The sequence below is a fragment of the Rhineura floridana genome, chromosome 3, assembly GCF_030035675.1.
Source record: "Rhineura floridana isolate rRhiFlo1 chromosome 3, rRhiFlo1.hap2, whole genome shotgun sequence".
NCBI classification, from domain to species: domain Eukaryota; kingdom Metazoa; phylum Chordata; class Lepidosauria; order Squamata; family Rhineuridae; genus Rhineura; species Rhineura floridana.
In genome coordinates, this window is record NC_084482.1 from 134025117 (window position 1) to 134037827 (window position 12711).

General features: G+C 42.9%; 1 protein-coding gene across 1 annotated transcript in view; it reads right to left on the reverse strand.

Moving 5' to 3' along the window:
- Window positions 1-332: 332 nt before the first annotated feature.
- Window positions 333-12711, reverse strand: part of LOC133380553 (inter-alpha-trypsin inhibitor heavy chain H3-like) — a 71506-nt gene continuing 59127 nt past the window's right edge. The window contains exons 18-21 of the mRNA XM_061618012.1: window positions 6460-6667; window positions 4862-5034; window positions 912-1023; window positions 333-815 (exon numbers count right to left, since the gene is read on the reverse strand). Coding sequence (XP_061473996.1) covers window positions 686-815; window positions 912-1023; window positions 4862-5034; window positions 6460-6667 — 623 coding nt within the window. The 3' untranslated portion in view covers window positions 333-685. The remainder of the gene's footprint in view (window positions 816-911; window positions 1024-4861; window positions 5035-6459; window positions 6668-12711) is intronic.

A 12711-nucleotide genomic window follows, 5' to 3' on the forward strand; every position in this document is an offset into this window, starting at 1 on the left:
AGAAGATATTTCTGCCCAAGCAATGGAATTTCCCTCTCCTTTCCTCTGCAGCCCCCCACGGAGCCTCAAAATCTTTTCCAGATGGTTGGGGGACTCTCCAGAGCAGATTTTGGGGGCATGCAGAGAGAGAAGAGGAAGGATAAACCTTGTTGCATGAGCAGAACTCCACTCAGCATTAGATGCAACCTTATGTATGTATTTGGGATAACAGTAGGAGATTGCAAGCATGCCTTCAAATTACTGGATGCTGCAGAACACACACTCACTTGAACACACACTTCAGCTTAAAGCTGGACTTTTAATCACAGTTGGAATGATTATAGAAGACGATATGCTTTGACACCTTTATTTTGAACCTCTTCCTCTCAACATATTTAAATGATGAAAATCATGGTTGTGCTCAACATACATAGAACTGTTATCAGCATTAATGTTCATTAAAAAAAATAATTGCACTATCCCACAAATTAGTATTTACTATGTGAGGAAATTGCAGCCCTTTGCTTTGTAGAGTACACATTCTATTTGTGATGTGATTTAGTACGAATTTAGGATAGCAGTACAAGTAGGAATCACAAAAAAATTGATGTGGGATGATATTTTTACAGTCAGAGGAAATCAGTGGTATGTAATAATTAAATTCTGTCACTTCAAAGCCCATTGCCAAAGGTTAATACATCTTATTCTAAAACAGACTAGGAACAACATAGTCTGTGTATGTGCCATCAATTAGACCTTGTCCATTATTGTGAATAAACCAACAAGGGACATTTGTGCCATGCTTTACATCTTCTGTGTAATCTTTCTGCCATCCCCTAAAAAGAAAAGAAAAAACACACATTAGTGATATTAAAAGTATGGGCTTAATGCAGAGAAAATATTATTTCCCAGATATTTAAATTACTGCTTACCTGGTTACTGTCAGCTGGTTATTTTTCACGATCATTGTAGCATCTGGTTTCTCAGGATCAGACCCAGGATGGACTTCAAGTATGTTAAAGTCAATTGGGTGAAAAAATTGCCCTAAACGGTAAAGACAGCAATAGCAATTACCGCTATGGGCTTGGGTTGCTTCCACACACTTCAGTCTTTCAGTGGTGCTGAGGCAATTGCTCTTCCGCAATCAGCTGGAACAGCAATTATCATAGCACTTAATATAATGCCAGATTTTCCATTCCCCATTCCTGCAAATCCTTTTCCTATGGGCAAGATCCTAATATATTAACAGCATAACCCTATGGAGGTGTACTCAGAAACGTCCTATTGACTTCAATCCCACGTACGGTTATATAGGATTTCTGTCTACCTGATATGTTTTAAACATTGCTAGACCACTTTTCTATAAAAAATATTCCAAGCAACTTACAGAAAATAAAACAGTGATATATGTCTACTCAGAAGTCAGTTCAGGAAAGATCCTATTTCTCCCTGTGAACCTTGGTAATTTCCTTCTTGTTCTTTCTTTAACACCTTCTACTTCTTGACTACTTTTTAAAAATGAGCTCTGGATACAAAAGTAAACCAGAAATTACACCACAAGTGAGGAACTGACTAATTAATGTATCAGTTCAGAAATGTTGTGGCTATGTACATGGAGAGGAAGACATGAAGTAGTCAAGAAGAAGCTGCTTTATATTTTAAAAAAGGAAAGGAGGAAACCACCAATTAAACTGCCAGTAGATAGGAGAAGCCTCACCAGTGGTATACATGCCAGTGCTACAACTGCGATTTAAGAAATCACCATTAAGTGGAATTGGAGGAGGGGGTCAGGAGAACAACTTAAAAAAACCACTGGATTAACAATGGCTTGGCCAGTCACTTCATCTAGATTCTCCATAAAAGCTGAGTAAAAGACTTAGTTCCACTGTGGAAAAAACAGCTAGCATGAAAACAATCTAGAACTCGCTGAAATGGTAAACAGTTTCTGGGCTGTACTACTTCAGACTGAAGGTGATGGAGATGGGAGCTCACATCAATAACCACTTCTCTATACCCCTCAAAACATAGAATCCTACACACAGAAAATGAAATGTCAATGAGAAGAGTTCCACCTTATGCCTTTGCCCTACACAACTGTTTTCTATGTGCAGGGATTAAAAAATATATATTATCCAGTCATGTGAGCCTCCACCTACAATCTGAAGCTGCACAGGCCAGGCACAAATTTATTACCTCAGTGCAAACTAGGACCTAATTCCCATTAAAAGATCCATTCTTGTTTTATTACAATATTGCTCATAATGACCATTGGTTACTAGAATTATGTCCCCATTCCAAACACATGACTTGGGAATAAAAAACATACACTTCTTAGCATGCCCAGCAATGTTAGGAATATAAATTTAATAAAATTAAATAAATAAATATGTTATGGATGAATCGGTCTATGGGTGGATTATGGATGAATCAGTCTGTTTCCAGTCTATTTCCCACTTTTGCATGTGTTCACTCATTAGTCTGTTTGGCCCCATTTTTCACACTGATCTGCACATTTTTAAAAATCTGCATGAAAAAGGCATTTAAATATGTAGTTTTAAATGCATTTTCTGTCAAAATATGTATTCTGCCAAAAAAATCCTACATGTCTACTCAGAAGTTCCACTGATTTCAATAGAGCTTGATTCATCCAAAGTAAGTGTTAACAGGGTTGCAGACTAAATATATTTTATCTCAAAACATGCATTTTTAGATGCATTTTATTAAAACAAAGTAAAATTTGAGTTGAGAACTACATCAGAAACATTCAGGAAGTACAAAAGCTGATAGATAACTAAGTTCTAATGTCTCCATTAGACTTGGATGTGTGAATCCTTGGCCAGCTCCACGAAAGTTCAGACTAAAACCCACAGTGGATTCTCCAGTGCCCCACTGACGTGGGAGCCACCAGCTGTCACTGGGTCAGTCCATATCAGAATTCACAAAGCTCAAATTCCTCAAGCATCTCTAGTTAGGAACACATTCTCTCTTTTTGCATTAATCTCTCTCTTTCGGGATTGTAGTAGCTAATTTGTAGACAGGTCAAATATGATTGTTCTTAGAGTATCTGTAATATTCTGGGCAGAGAACAGATATAAATATCTATCTTATTATCCACTTGGATGTTTTTCATGGAATGAGGCCAAATCTATGGATGGCCAGTGGTCCTGTCAGGGTAGGACCCAGAGGCAGAAGGCCAGCGCCCCCTTCAGCAGAAGAAGTAGGGGCCAGACGCAGCAAAGGTAGTTGAACACATTTTAAAATAAGTTACAGAACACACGCTACCATCTTAAAAAGGCACCCCATGCACACATACATAAGACTATTAAGTCCAGAATCTAAAATTATCCAACTTGCCATTAAATCCATTTAAGCAGTGGAGACTGGTGGCTGTGATGTCAGTGAGACAGTGAACCTGCTCTGGGTTTTAGTCCGAACCGCTCTGAGTTGTAGTCTTGAAAGTTCAAGACTAAAATGCAGAGAGAATTCACTGCCCCGCTGACATTGGAGCCACCTGTTTCCATTGCATTTAAGCACTTCTTTCCTAGTTTACAAAACAATGGCAAGGGAAAAATTCTTATCATTATGACACAGTTGTGTGTGTGGGGGGGCAAATTAAGGCAAGATATTGTATTATTTAAAATTTGTGTCTGCATAACATGACCCATTTTATAGACCTGTAATAAACAGATGTACAGCCTAATCTTACTAGGGGCTCATCTACATGGTGGTTTACGGTATGTTTGGAGCTACTTACATCTCCTTTTAATTCACATGGTTCACATGATGTTACTGGCAAATAAAAGCTATCATACAGTTTCCCCCCTGTAAATCCATACTAACCCAATCCACTGATAATACGAAAAGTTTAGAACAACAAAGCTCCACTCCACTCCACACATCTTTGCAGATGGTTTAATGGCTTTTTGTGGGCAGGTGAATCGTCACTTTCAACTACTCCCTTTTCTCCACCCACTAACTCTCTCATGAATTCCATTTTGTTTCCGGTGGTTTATCTAGCAACTTCCAACTGCTCTGTCCTCCCCACCCTTCACAGTTTGCTTCAGCCCTCCTTTCTTTCCTCCCTTTCTCCCCAAGTAAACTTCCTTCACTCCTTGTAACTAGGGATAGGAATTACCACTGGATTTTATCATTCTTTCTCATATTCTCTGACTTTGCAGAGAGAATTTTGAACTAACTTTTCTTCGTGCCTGGTTTTTCTGATTTTTTTCCTAAAAAATCTAAAGTGGATTTTAAAAAAAAGTCACCTCAAAAATATCAATATTAATATTTTCTCAAAATACTGATATTGATATTTTATTTAGAATATTGATATTATATTTATTTGTTTTTTCTGCAGGGAAAAATTAACTCAGAAAAAGCAAGGGTCAGTGGAGAAAGAAGGTTCCTGTGAATTATCTTCTTTTCAACCGCCAAACTTCAGTAAGCAGTAGGGGCAGGAGGGAGTGGAAATACTGCACGTGTCAAAAATATTTGAGCATGCCTAGTAATTGAGCAACCAAACGGAGTAAAGGGCAGGGCCACAAGGAAACAGTGATACTAATCCTTCCCAGAGGAATGCCTGCTTGTGTGAATGGAAAACAACGGATTTGAAGCTACCATTAAGCACCAAGTGTGGACCTTGCAAATCTATTACTGAGAAGGAAGCCTTATTTTGCCCAACAGTACTAAGAAACTAATATCCTGTTTCCTCCATCCCACTTCCCCATCATACTTGGTAGTTTACTCCTTTGTTGAAAGATTTGCAAAAACCCATAGTGTTTTACTATCCCCCTTTCAACTCAAAGAAGGCTTTCAAATGTCAGGAAAATGAATATTGCTTTTTTCACATTCAACTTATCAGACTCTTTTTACGAATTCATACCTAATAAACCATGGGTATGCTCAGACAACCTGTGACTATCCAACGTGTAGAATCCTAGAAAATCCTGATGGACTGCATGTTTCCTCCATGCTTGATGCAAAACCACTACAAATGTTGCTCCTTCTCCCATTGAGACTTCCACATTCTTTTTTCGAATGATTTTCAAAGTCAAACTAGTTTGGATAAGAACATACAGTGTGAACAGAAAAATGCAGTGGTTTTCACTAGGAACAACATCACAATTACTGCAGCTGATAAACTTAAGTGAAAAACTTTGGTGAAGCATGTTTAAGAATGCTACATATTTTAACTATTTTATGCATATTTTTGTCCTCCTAACAATCTGCTGGGTCTTGAAATCACATCCTCACCACTTACCCCTCTATCAGATTAAATGGGTAAAAAGCTCTTACTGTGATGGTAAATCTATAAAGCGAGAAATTTTAAGACGGGAATATCTGATCTCAGCCTAATTGTTACTTTATGTCTTTTACATGGAAGTCATAGAAGGTACCTCAAAATTTGACGTAGATCTGGAGTTGCCCACTTTTGGAAAACTTAAGCTATCTGACATAAACAGATGGTATGACAGGGCATGGCATATAGCACTTGCTGATAAGTTGATGCAGCAGTGTAGATTGGCCAGAGGAGAAATTGAGAGGGACTGTATGGGGGGGGGGGATTGGGCTAGCTTGCAAGCACTTTTTGTGATTGGCTTTGCTACTTACCAGATGAAGTTGGGTATTTGTTTTGTTAACTGAGAGGGTACACTGATTCCTGCCTGTATGATGTCAGATAGAACATGTTGTTATGTTTTACTTCTGTCTTTAATCAAATTTATTTTTTTTAAAAAAATTGAAGAGCACTTTACTGTTGTGTATGTTTCATAAGCCAGTGGCATAGGTGCACATCTCCCTTCAACCATGAATTTCTGGCCAGTCACTACCTCTCAGTTTAACTTACTTCACAGGATCAAATGGGAAATGAGACTATGATGCTAGGCCAAGCTTCTTAGAACAAGGAGTAAAAATGAAATTAATTAAATAATAGACTAAACTTTTGAATGGGGTGGAGTTGCATTATTTGTATTTCTTTGCTCAAGAAAAACTATTTTAAAACATATCTGGTAAGTAAATTTCCTCTAGGCAAGGCCCAGGCCCCTGAAGCCAAGCTGCCGCAGCCACCACCCAACCTGAACCACTATAAGCAGCAGCGGCAGCAGCAGAAGCCCGGGGAGCAGCAGTTGAACAAGCCCGAGGAGATGGAAGCAAGCTTATCTGGACACTGGCGGAAGTCACTGCTACCAAGGAATCTGTTTCAGCCTTCTTTGAAGGATACGGACTGTTATATAATGATGGACTTTTATCTCTCTCTCTCTCTCCCTCTCTCTTTTGCAGATTAAATTGATTTGAGTTTTCAGCCTGTTTTTTGATATTTTGGGTGTTATTTATTGATACTGTTGTAGTTTTATTGTTATTATTATGTTCTGAATTGTTTTTATTTTATTGTTTTGTTCTTGCTATGGAAGCCGCTTTGAGGTCACCCGTGATGAAAAGCAGCATACAAATATACTAAATAAATAAATAAATATTTTTTACCCAGGATGTAATAAGGTGATTTCATCAAACCATGTGAATGTCATCTGCTTTGTACCACTGTGAAGCGTGATATTCTCAGGAGTTATTTCAATTTTGAAATTCAGTTGTGTATTTAGAATCCCAAGTCTTCCAATATAGGTATTGTGTATTGGCACTACATCATTGCTGCTCTTCTTATCTCCAGTAAGCTGCCCATTGACAGTAATACCTAAAAGGGGGAAGAGAAGGAAAGCTCTGAGGAAAAAATAAGCCTTGGTAGTTAAAAGAGCAGTTTCCATGAGAAAGTAAAAGTATCATATAAATAAAAATGCATATTTTTATACAGACAAAATAATTGCTACACTGATTAATTTTGTCCTCTCAATTAACTAAGAACTGAGCCCCTAATTCTTAAGCAGCTGATGAGATCCATGTCTGGACAGTGACACCTCAGACTGCAGATTGGGGTTCACATGAAAATATTCCTCCAGGGCTGGCACCAGATGTTGGGATTGGCAGGCACCTGCCTAGCAGTAACAACTGGTGGGGCAACATGGCTGGGGCTCTGTTGCTCCCCCCCAGCTTCCCCACATTGTGGGTCACTGCCACTGACCATGAGGGAGAGGGTAGAGGCACAAGAAGATTGGCGTCGAGTGTCAGGAGTGTCAGATTGGCTCAGCCACTGCACCCCACAGCAGACCAAGCTCCCCCCTCGCCCTCCCTTGGTCTGTAGCAGTGTCCCACAATATTGGGAAGCCAGGAGAGTGACAGAATGCCACCCATGCAGCCCCACTGGCCATTACTGCTGCAGAGACCCACACGTCTGCAGATGGAACAGTTTGTTCTTACCGTAAACGGTATTTTTTCATGGATGACAAGAGGTCTCCACGTGGGTACTGCAGCTCCCCCTACAGCTCAGAGACCGGAAACGCTTCAGCAAACATTTTTTGCTCCTCCCTTATTGCTGAGGCTCAGTTTCATTCTTGTAAAACTCCTATAACAGCCTCAGTTGAACGGAAAGAATATAATAGGTGGAAAAACACAACAGTTGTTAAGAAACAGAATAACAGTTAACGAATAGATAACACGCCCAGGCAAATGAGTAGTCGTGGCACTCAGTGACACCGTCCCATGCCACCAGCCAGATATTAGGGAGGGCCATGGAGACCTCTTGTCATTTACGGTAAAAACAAACTGTTCCTTCTCTCATGGATGACAGAGGTCTCCACGTACGACATACCAAAGCTATGACCTAGGGCGGGTCAGATGGAGGCAGGACCTGTTGCAAGACTCTGTGACCAAAGGAAGCTTTGGCCGAGGCATAGATGTCAATTTTATAATGTTGTGTAGAAGGGGACGACCAGGTAGCCACCTTACAGATTTCCTCTATGGAGGCATTAGTGGAGAAAGCCGCAGAAGTAGCAGCTGATCTGGTGGAATGAGCGGTAAGATTTAATGGAGAAGGTAGGTGTAGGGCTTCGTCTGCCAGAGAGATGCAAGCTCGAATTCACCTTGCCAAAGTATTACGTGACACCTTCTTTCCCAAGGTAGGGGGATGGAAGGATACAAACAGGGCATCAAATGTAGGAAAAGACTCAGTTCTATTAATATAGACATTTAGAGCACGCCTAACGTCTAATGAGTGCCACACCTTCTCTCTGGGATGAGAGGGGTTAGGACAGAAGGAAGGTAGGTTGATTTCATGCTGCCTATGGAAGGCAGAGTTAACTTTGGGGACAAAGGCTGGGTCAGTCCTCAGCTCTACTTTGTCTTTGTGGAATGTACACAGATGTTTTTGGACTGAGAGGGCCTGCAACTCAGACACCCTGTGTGCCGTCGTGACAGCCACCAGGAATATCAATTTGAAAAATAGGACTCTTAGAGGAACAGATCCCAGCAGCTTGAAGGGAGGTTTTTGGAGAGCGCTAAGGATGGCATGCAGGTTCCATGATGAAAATCGATGTAGTACTGGAGGAGTTAAGGCAGTGGCTCCCCAGAGGAATCTTTTGACAAGAGGATGTGCCGGCAGGGACGTAGCGCTGTTGGGAAGTAATATAGATGACAGAGCAGGCACTTGCCGTTTTAAAGTGTTGGGCCGCATGCCCATTTGCAAACCTTCCTGCAGGAACTGCAGAACCTGTGTAACCATTGCCGACTCTGGAGGGATGTTGTGCTTGGTGCACCAGGAGGAGAAAGCCTTCCATGTCGACTGGTAGCTTCAAATGGTGGAAGGGCGCCTTGCCAACAAGATGGTATTCACTACTGCAGGGGAAATACCCAGTGTTAACAGTGACTTACGCTCAACTTCCATGCGGCTAGCCTGAGCCATTGTGGGTCTGGGTGTAGCAGAGGACCTTGGTGGAGTAAGTCTTGACGCTCCGGAAGGTGAAACAGCGGGCTCTGTGCCAGTTGAACAATGTCTGAGAACCAGGGACGTCTTGGCCAATAGGGGGCTACAAGGACCACCTGAGCCACTTCTGCTCTGATTTTCTTTAGGACTCTGGACAACAGAGGAGTTGGTGGAAAGGCGTAGAGTAGGCCTTGTGGCCAGCTTACCGCCAATGCATCCTGTTTCTCTGCTCCACGACTTTGGAAGCGGGAGAAGAATATCTTTGTCTGATGGTTGTTGTCTGATGCAAACAGGTCTATTTTGAATGTGCCGAAATGCGCTTGGAGGGACTGAAATACTTCCGCATTGAGGGACCACTCGCCCGGAAAGAGCTGCTGTCGGCTCAGCCAATCTGCTGTTATGTTTAAGCGACCCTGAATATACTCTGATGAGACTGATGACAGGTGTTGCTCTGCCCATAGCAGCACTGAGGTTGACTCGAGGTTCAGAGACTTCGAGCGAGTACCTCCTTGTTTGATCAGGTGAGTGCGGGTCGACATGTTGTCTGTGCGTATGAGGACATCTGGGAAGACAAGTATGGCTGCAAAGTGACGAAGGACCAGGTGTGCTGCCCGTAACTCTAGCCAGTTGATGCTCTTGGTCTCTTCTACTGACGACCAGCGGCCTTGGATGTAATGGCCTTGGCAATGAGCTCCTCAGCCCTGGAGGCCTGTGTCGGTGGTGATGACTGATCGAGGAGGATCCTGCAAGGGAACTCCCTTCTTTAGGTTCTTTGTCTCCATCCACTAGGCAAGCGAATGCCTGACTGGGCTTGGAAGGAGGACTTGACGGTGGGTGCGAAGTGCAATGTCGGATTGAAAATGCAGAAGGAAAGTTTGGAGTGGGCGGGAGTGTAAGCGTGCCCATGGAGTAATCCCTATAGCTGAGGCCATCATACCTAGTAGTTTGGCAAGCAACATCACATCTGCTGATCGACGTTGCAACAGAATGGATGCTAGGGTGGCAATCTTCTGGATCCTCTCTGGTGACAGGGAGATGAACTGTCGTGCCGTGTCTAGCATTGCCCCTAGGTGGAGCAGCTGTTGAGAGGGGTCCAGCTGACTTTTTTGGGAATTTACTAAGAAGCCGTGATTCCTCAGGAACGTTAGTGCAATCTGCACCTCGTGTTGAGCCTGAAGGAAGGAACTGGAGCAGATAAGAAGGTCGTCCAAATATGGGTATATGTGGAGTCTTGTATCCTTAGACCTGCCACCAACGTCACCATGACTTTGGTGAATACTCGTGGAGCCGACGCTAGTCCAAATGGTAGAGCCTTGTATTGAAAATGGTTTACATTGTAGCAGAAGCGGAGTAATCGCCAGTGTGGCGGAGATATAGGAATGTGCAGGTAGACTTCTTTTAAGTCCACTGATGCAAAAAAGTCTTGTGGAAGCAGAGCCTCTCATATGGACGTAAGGGTCTCCATCCTGAACTTTCTCTGGATTACAAATTGATTTAAGAATTTGAGGTCGAGTACCACGCACCAGGATCCGTCCCTCTTCCCAACCAGGAAGAAGATGGAGTAAAGTCCTGAGAAAAGCTCTCCTGAGGGCACTGCCTCTATGGCAGAAATAGCCAACAGGTGGTGAATTTCATTTAAGATTGCTTGATGCTTTTCCTTGGATTTGGCTATGGGGGAAGGAAGGAATCTGGTGGGCGGGACACCCATGCTTAACACTCATTTGTCCTGGGTAGTGCCTTGCCATTGGGAGGCATACTGGCTTAGACAACCTCCCACCGGTGGTATCAGCACTGAGTCAGAAGCACTGTTGGTTCTGACAACCTTGCCTCACTTGATTAGAGGATCTAGAGGCGGGGCCCTGAGGCTTCTGTGGAAATCTCTGCCTATTCCAGTAGGAATGGCCACCTCTGGTTGTGAACCTGGAGCCCCGAAAGGACTGGAAGGGCTAAAAAGAAGAGCCAGGGCGCTTGTATATACGTTTATCATCTCGCTCTGTGTCAGCATAACTTTCTTTTTATCCCTGGTTTCCACCAGGACCTCATTTAATGCATCATTGCTGAAGAGCTCGGTGCCTGAAAAAGGAACTGAAGCGAGATTGGCCCATGAAGCTGCGTCCACGTCCCAGTGGTTAAGCCATTGATGTCTTCTAGCTACCACTGCAGCTGCCATTGCTCTGCAAGAAAATTGGGAAGAGTCCAATGTAGCATTGGCTATAAATACCAGTGACCTAGATACCTTTAGTAGAGTCTTCTTGAGTCTGGCAGGGTCTCTGTTGGGATCATCCATGAGGTCCTCTACCCATAGCAGAGGCCGAAGTGGAAGCGCGTATTGATAGGGCATTGGCCTCGTGAGAGCGCTTCAGAGCTGCATCTAACTTATGCTCAGAAGGATCTTTGAGCTGCACATCTCCATCTTGTGGCAAGAGCGCATGGGAAAGTAGAGCAGATATAGGCCCATCCATGGCTGGAATGCAAAGCTGGTCCATGACCTCAGCATCTAGGACATAAAACTTATTGGCGTAGTTAATACCTTTCCTGCATTGAAGAGGTAAGTCCCACTCTAACCTCAATTTTTTTAAAAAATGATACTGGCAATGGCATACACCTGGTGGAGGGTTTAGGTACAGGGAGCACCAGTGCACTCTTAGACAAGGGTCCCTGCTGTTTTTGCGCCACATTTAAATCCAGAGCTGTCACCACCTTATGAAATAGAGGGGCAAAATGAGCATCTACAAACAGCCTAAGTGACTCAGTGTCACCATATCTGACCCTTCATTCCATTCCCCCTCTTCAAGGTCTGGTTGTCTGTCTTCGTCAGACTGAATGCCCTCCAGAGTAAGCCCCTGCTGTATGCTATGGCCTCTAGCAACAGAATGAGGGGAGGGGGAAGATGCCCTATCGCTGCAATGGTGCACACTTGAGAGCCTTTTAGAGGCTGGAGGGAATACATCCACATTTTCCCCTAGTGAGGGAGAAGGCCTTTTGGATGCCCTGCTGCTTGCTAATTCCGCAGCCAGATCGCCAATCATAGCTTCCTTAAGCTGTTGTAAAACAGCAGGGGACAGCAGGTCAGAAAGCAAAATCTGCTGCTGTTGGTGCATTGTGTTTAGACCAGATGGCAGGGTGGGGTTAATACATATGGTGTCTCAAGTTCAGCCAGAGGATGCAAGACACCCTTTTGGGCTGCGTTTGCTGCCAGGAATTTCCCCCTGTTTAGTTTCCTTTTTGCAAGGGACAAGAGGGAAAATATCAGATTTATGTGATGCAAAATAGATAGTAGTATGGTGTGTCATGGGTAGGAAGTACCCACATCAGATCTGTTTGCTAATCTAGAAGATCCATGAGCATGGGTCATGGCACATAATCATTCAGTGTGAGATAACAGAAACAGTCAAACTAAGAGCAGGTCAGCCTGGTGGTTAGAGCACAGGGCTGTAATCCAAAAAGACCCCCCCCATTTTATTACGCATCGCATAATAGTTTCCATTTTTCAATCATGTAAATAATATATGGTAAATATTTAAAAAGATATAATACAAGAATGTAATACGAACAATCTACTAAATACTGTAATTCTTACTGTACTGTACTGGCTATATTGTTATTGTATTTTATTATGTTTTATTGTACGCCGCCTAGAGTGGCCATTGGCTAGATAGGCGGCCTATAAATTAAAGTTTATTATTATTATTATTATTATTACATATGCCTTGAACTGGGGAATCATACTGCCTTAGTTCCTCTTCTTCTGATGACAGTTGCTCCAGCTCTCTAGACATGTAAGCAACAAGTCGCAGGGGTTCTGGAGAGCGGAAGCCGTGTTCGAGACAGGCATTAGCGTTAACAATAGGCGGGGGCAAAGGTGTAACATCCCCGGTTGTTCCTGCAGGAACTGTCTGTGCCACTCCGGCTTCCAAAATGGC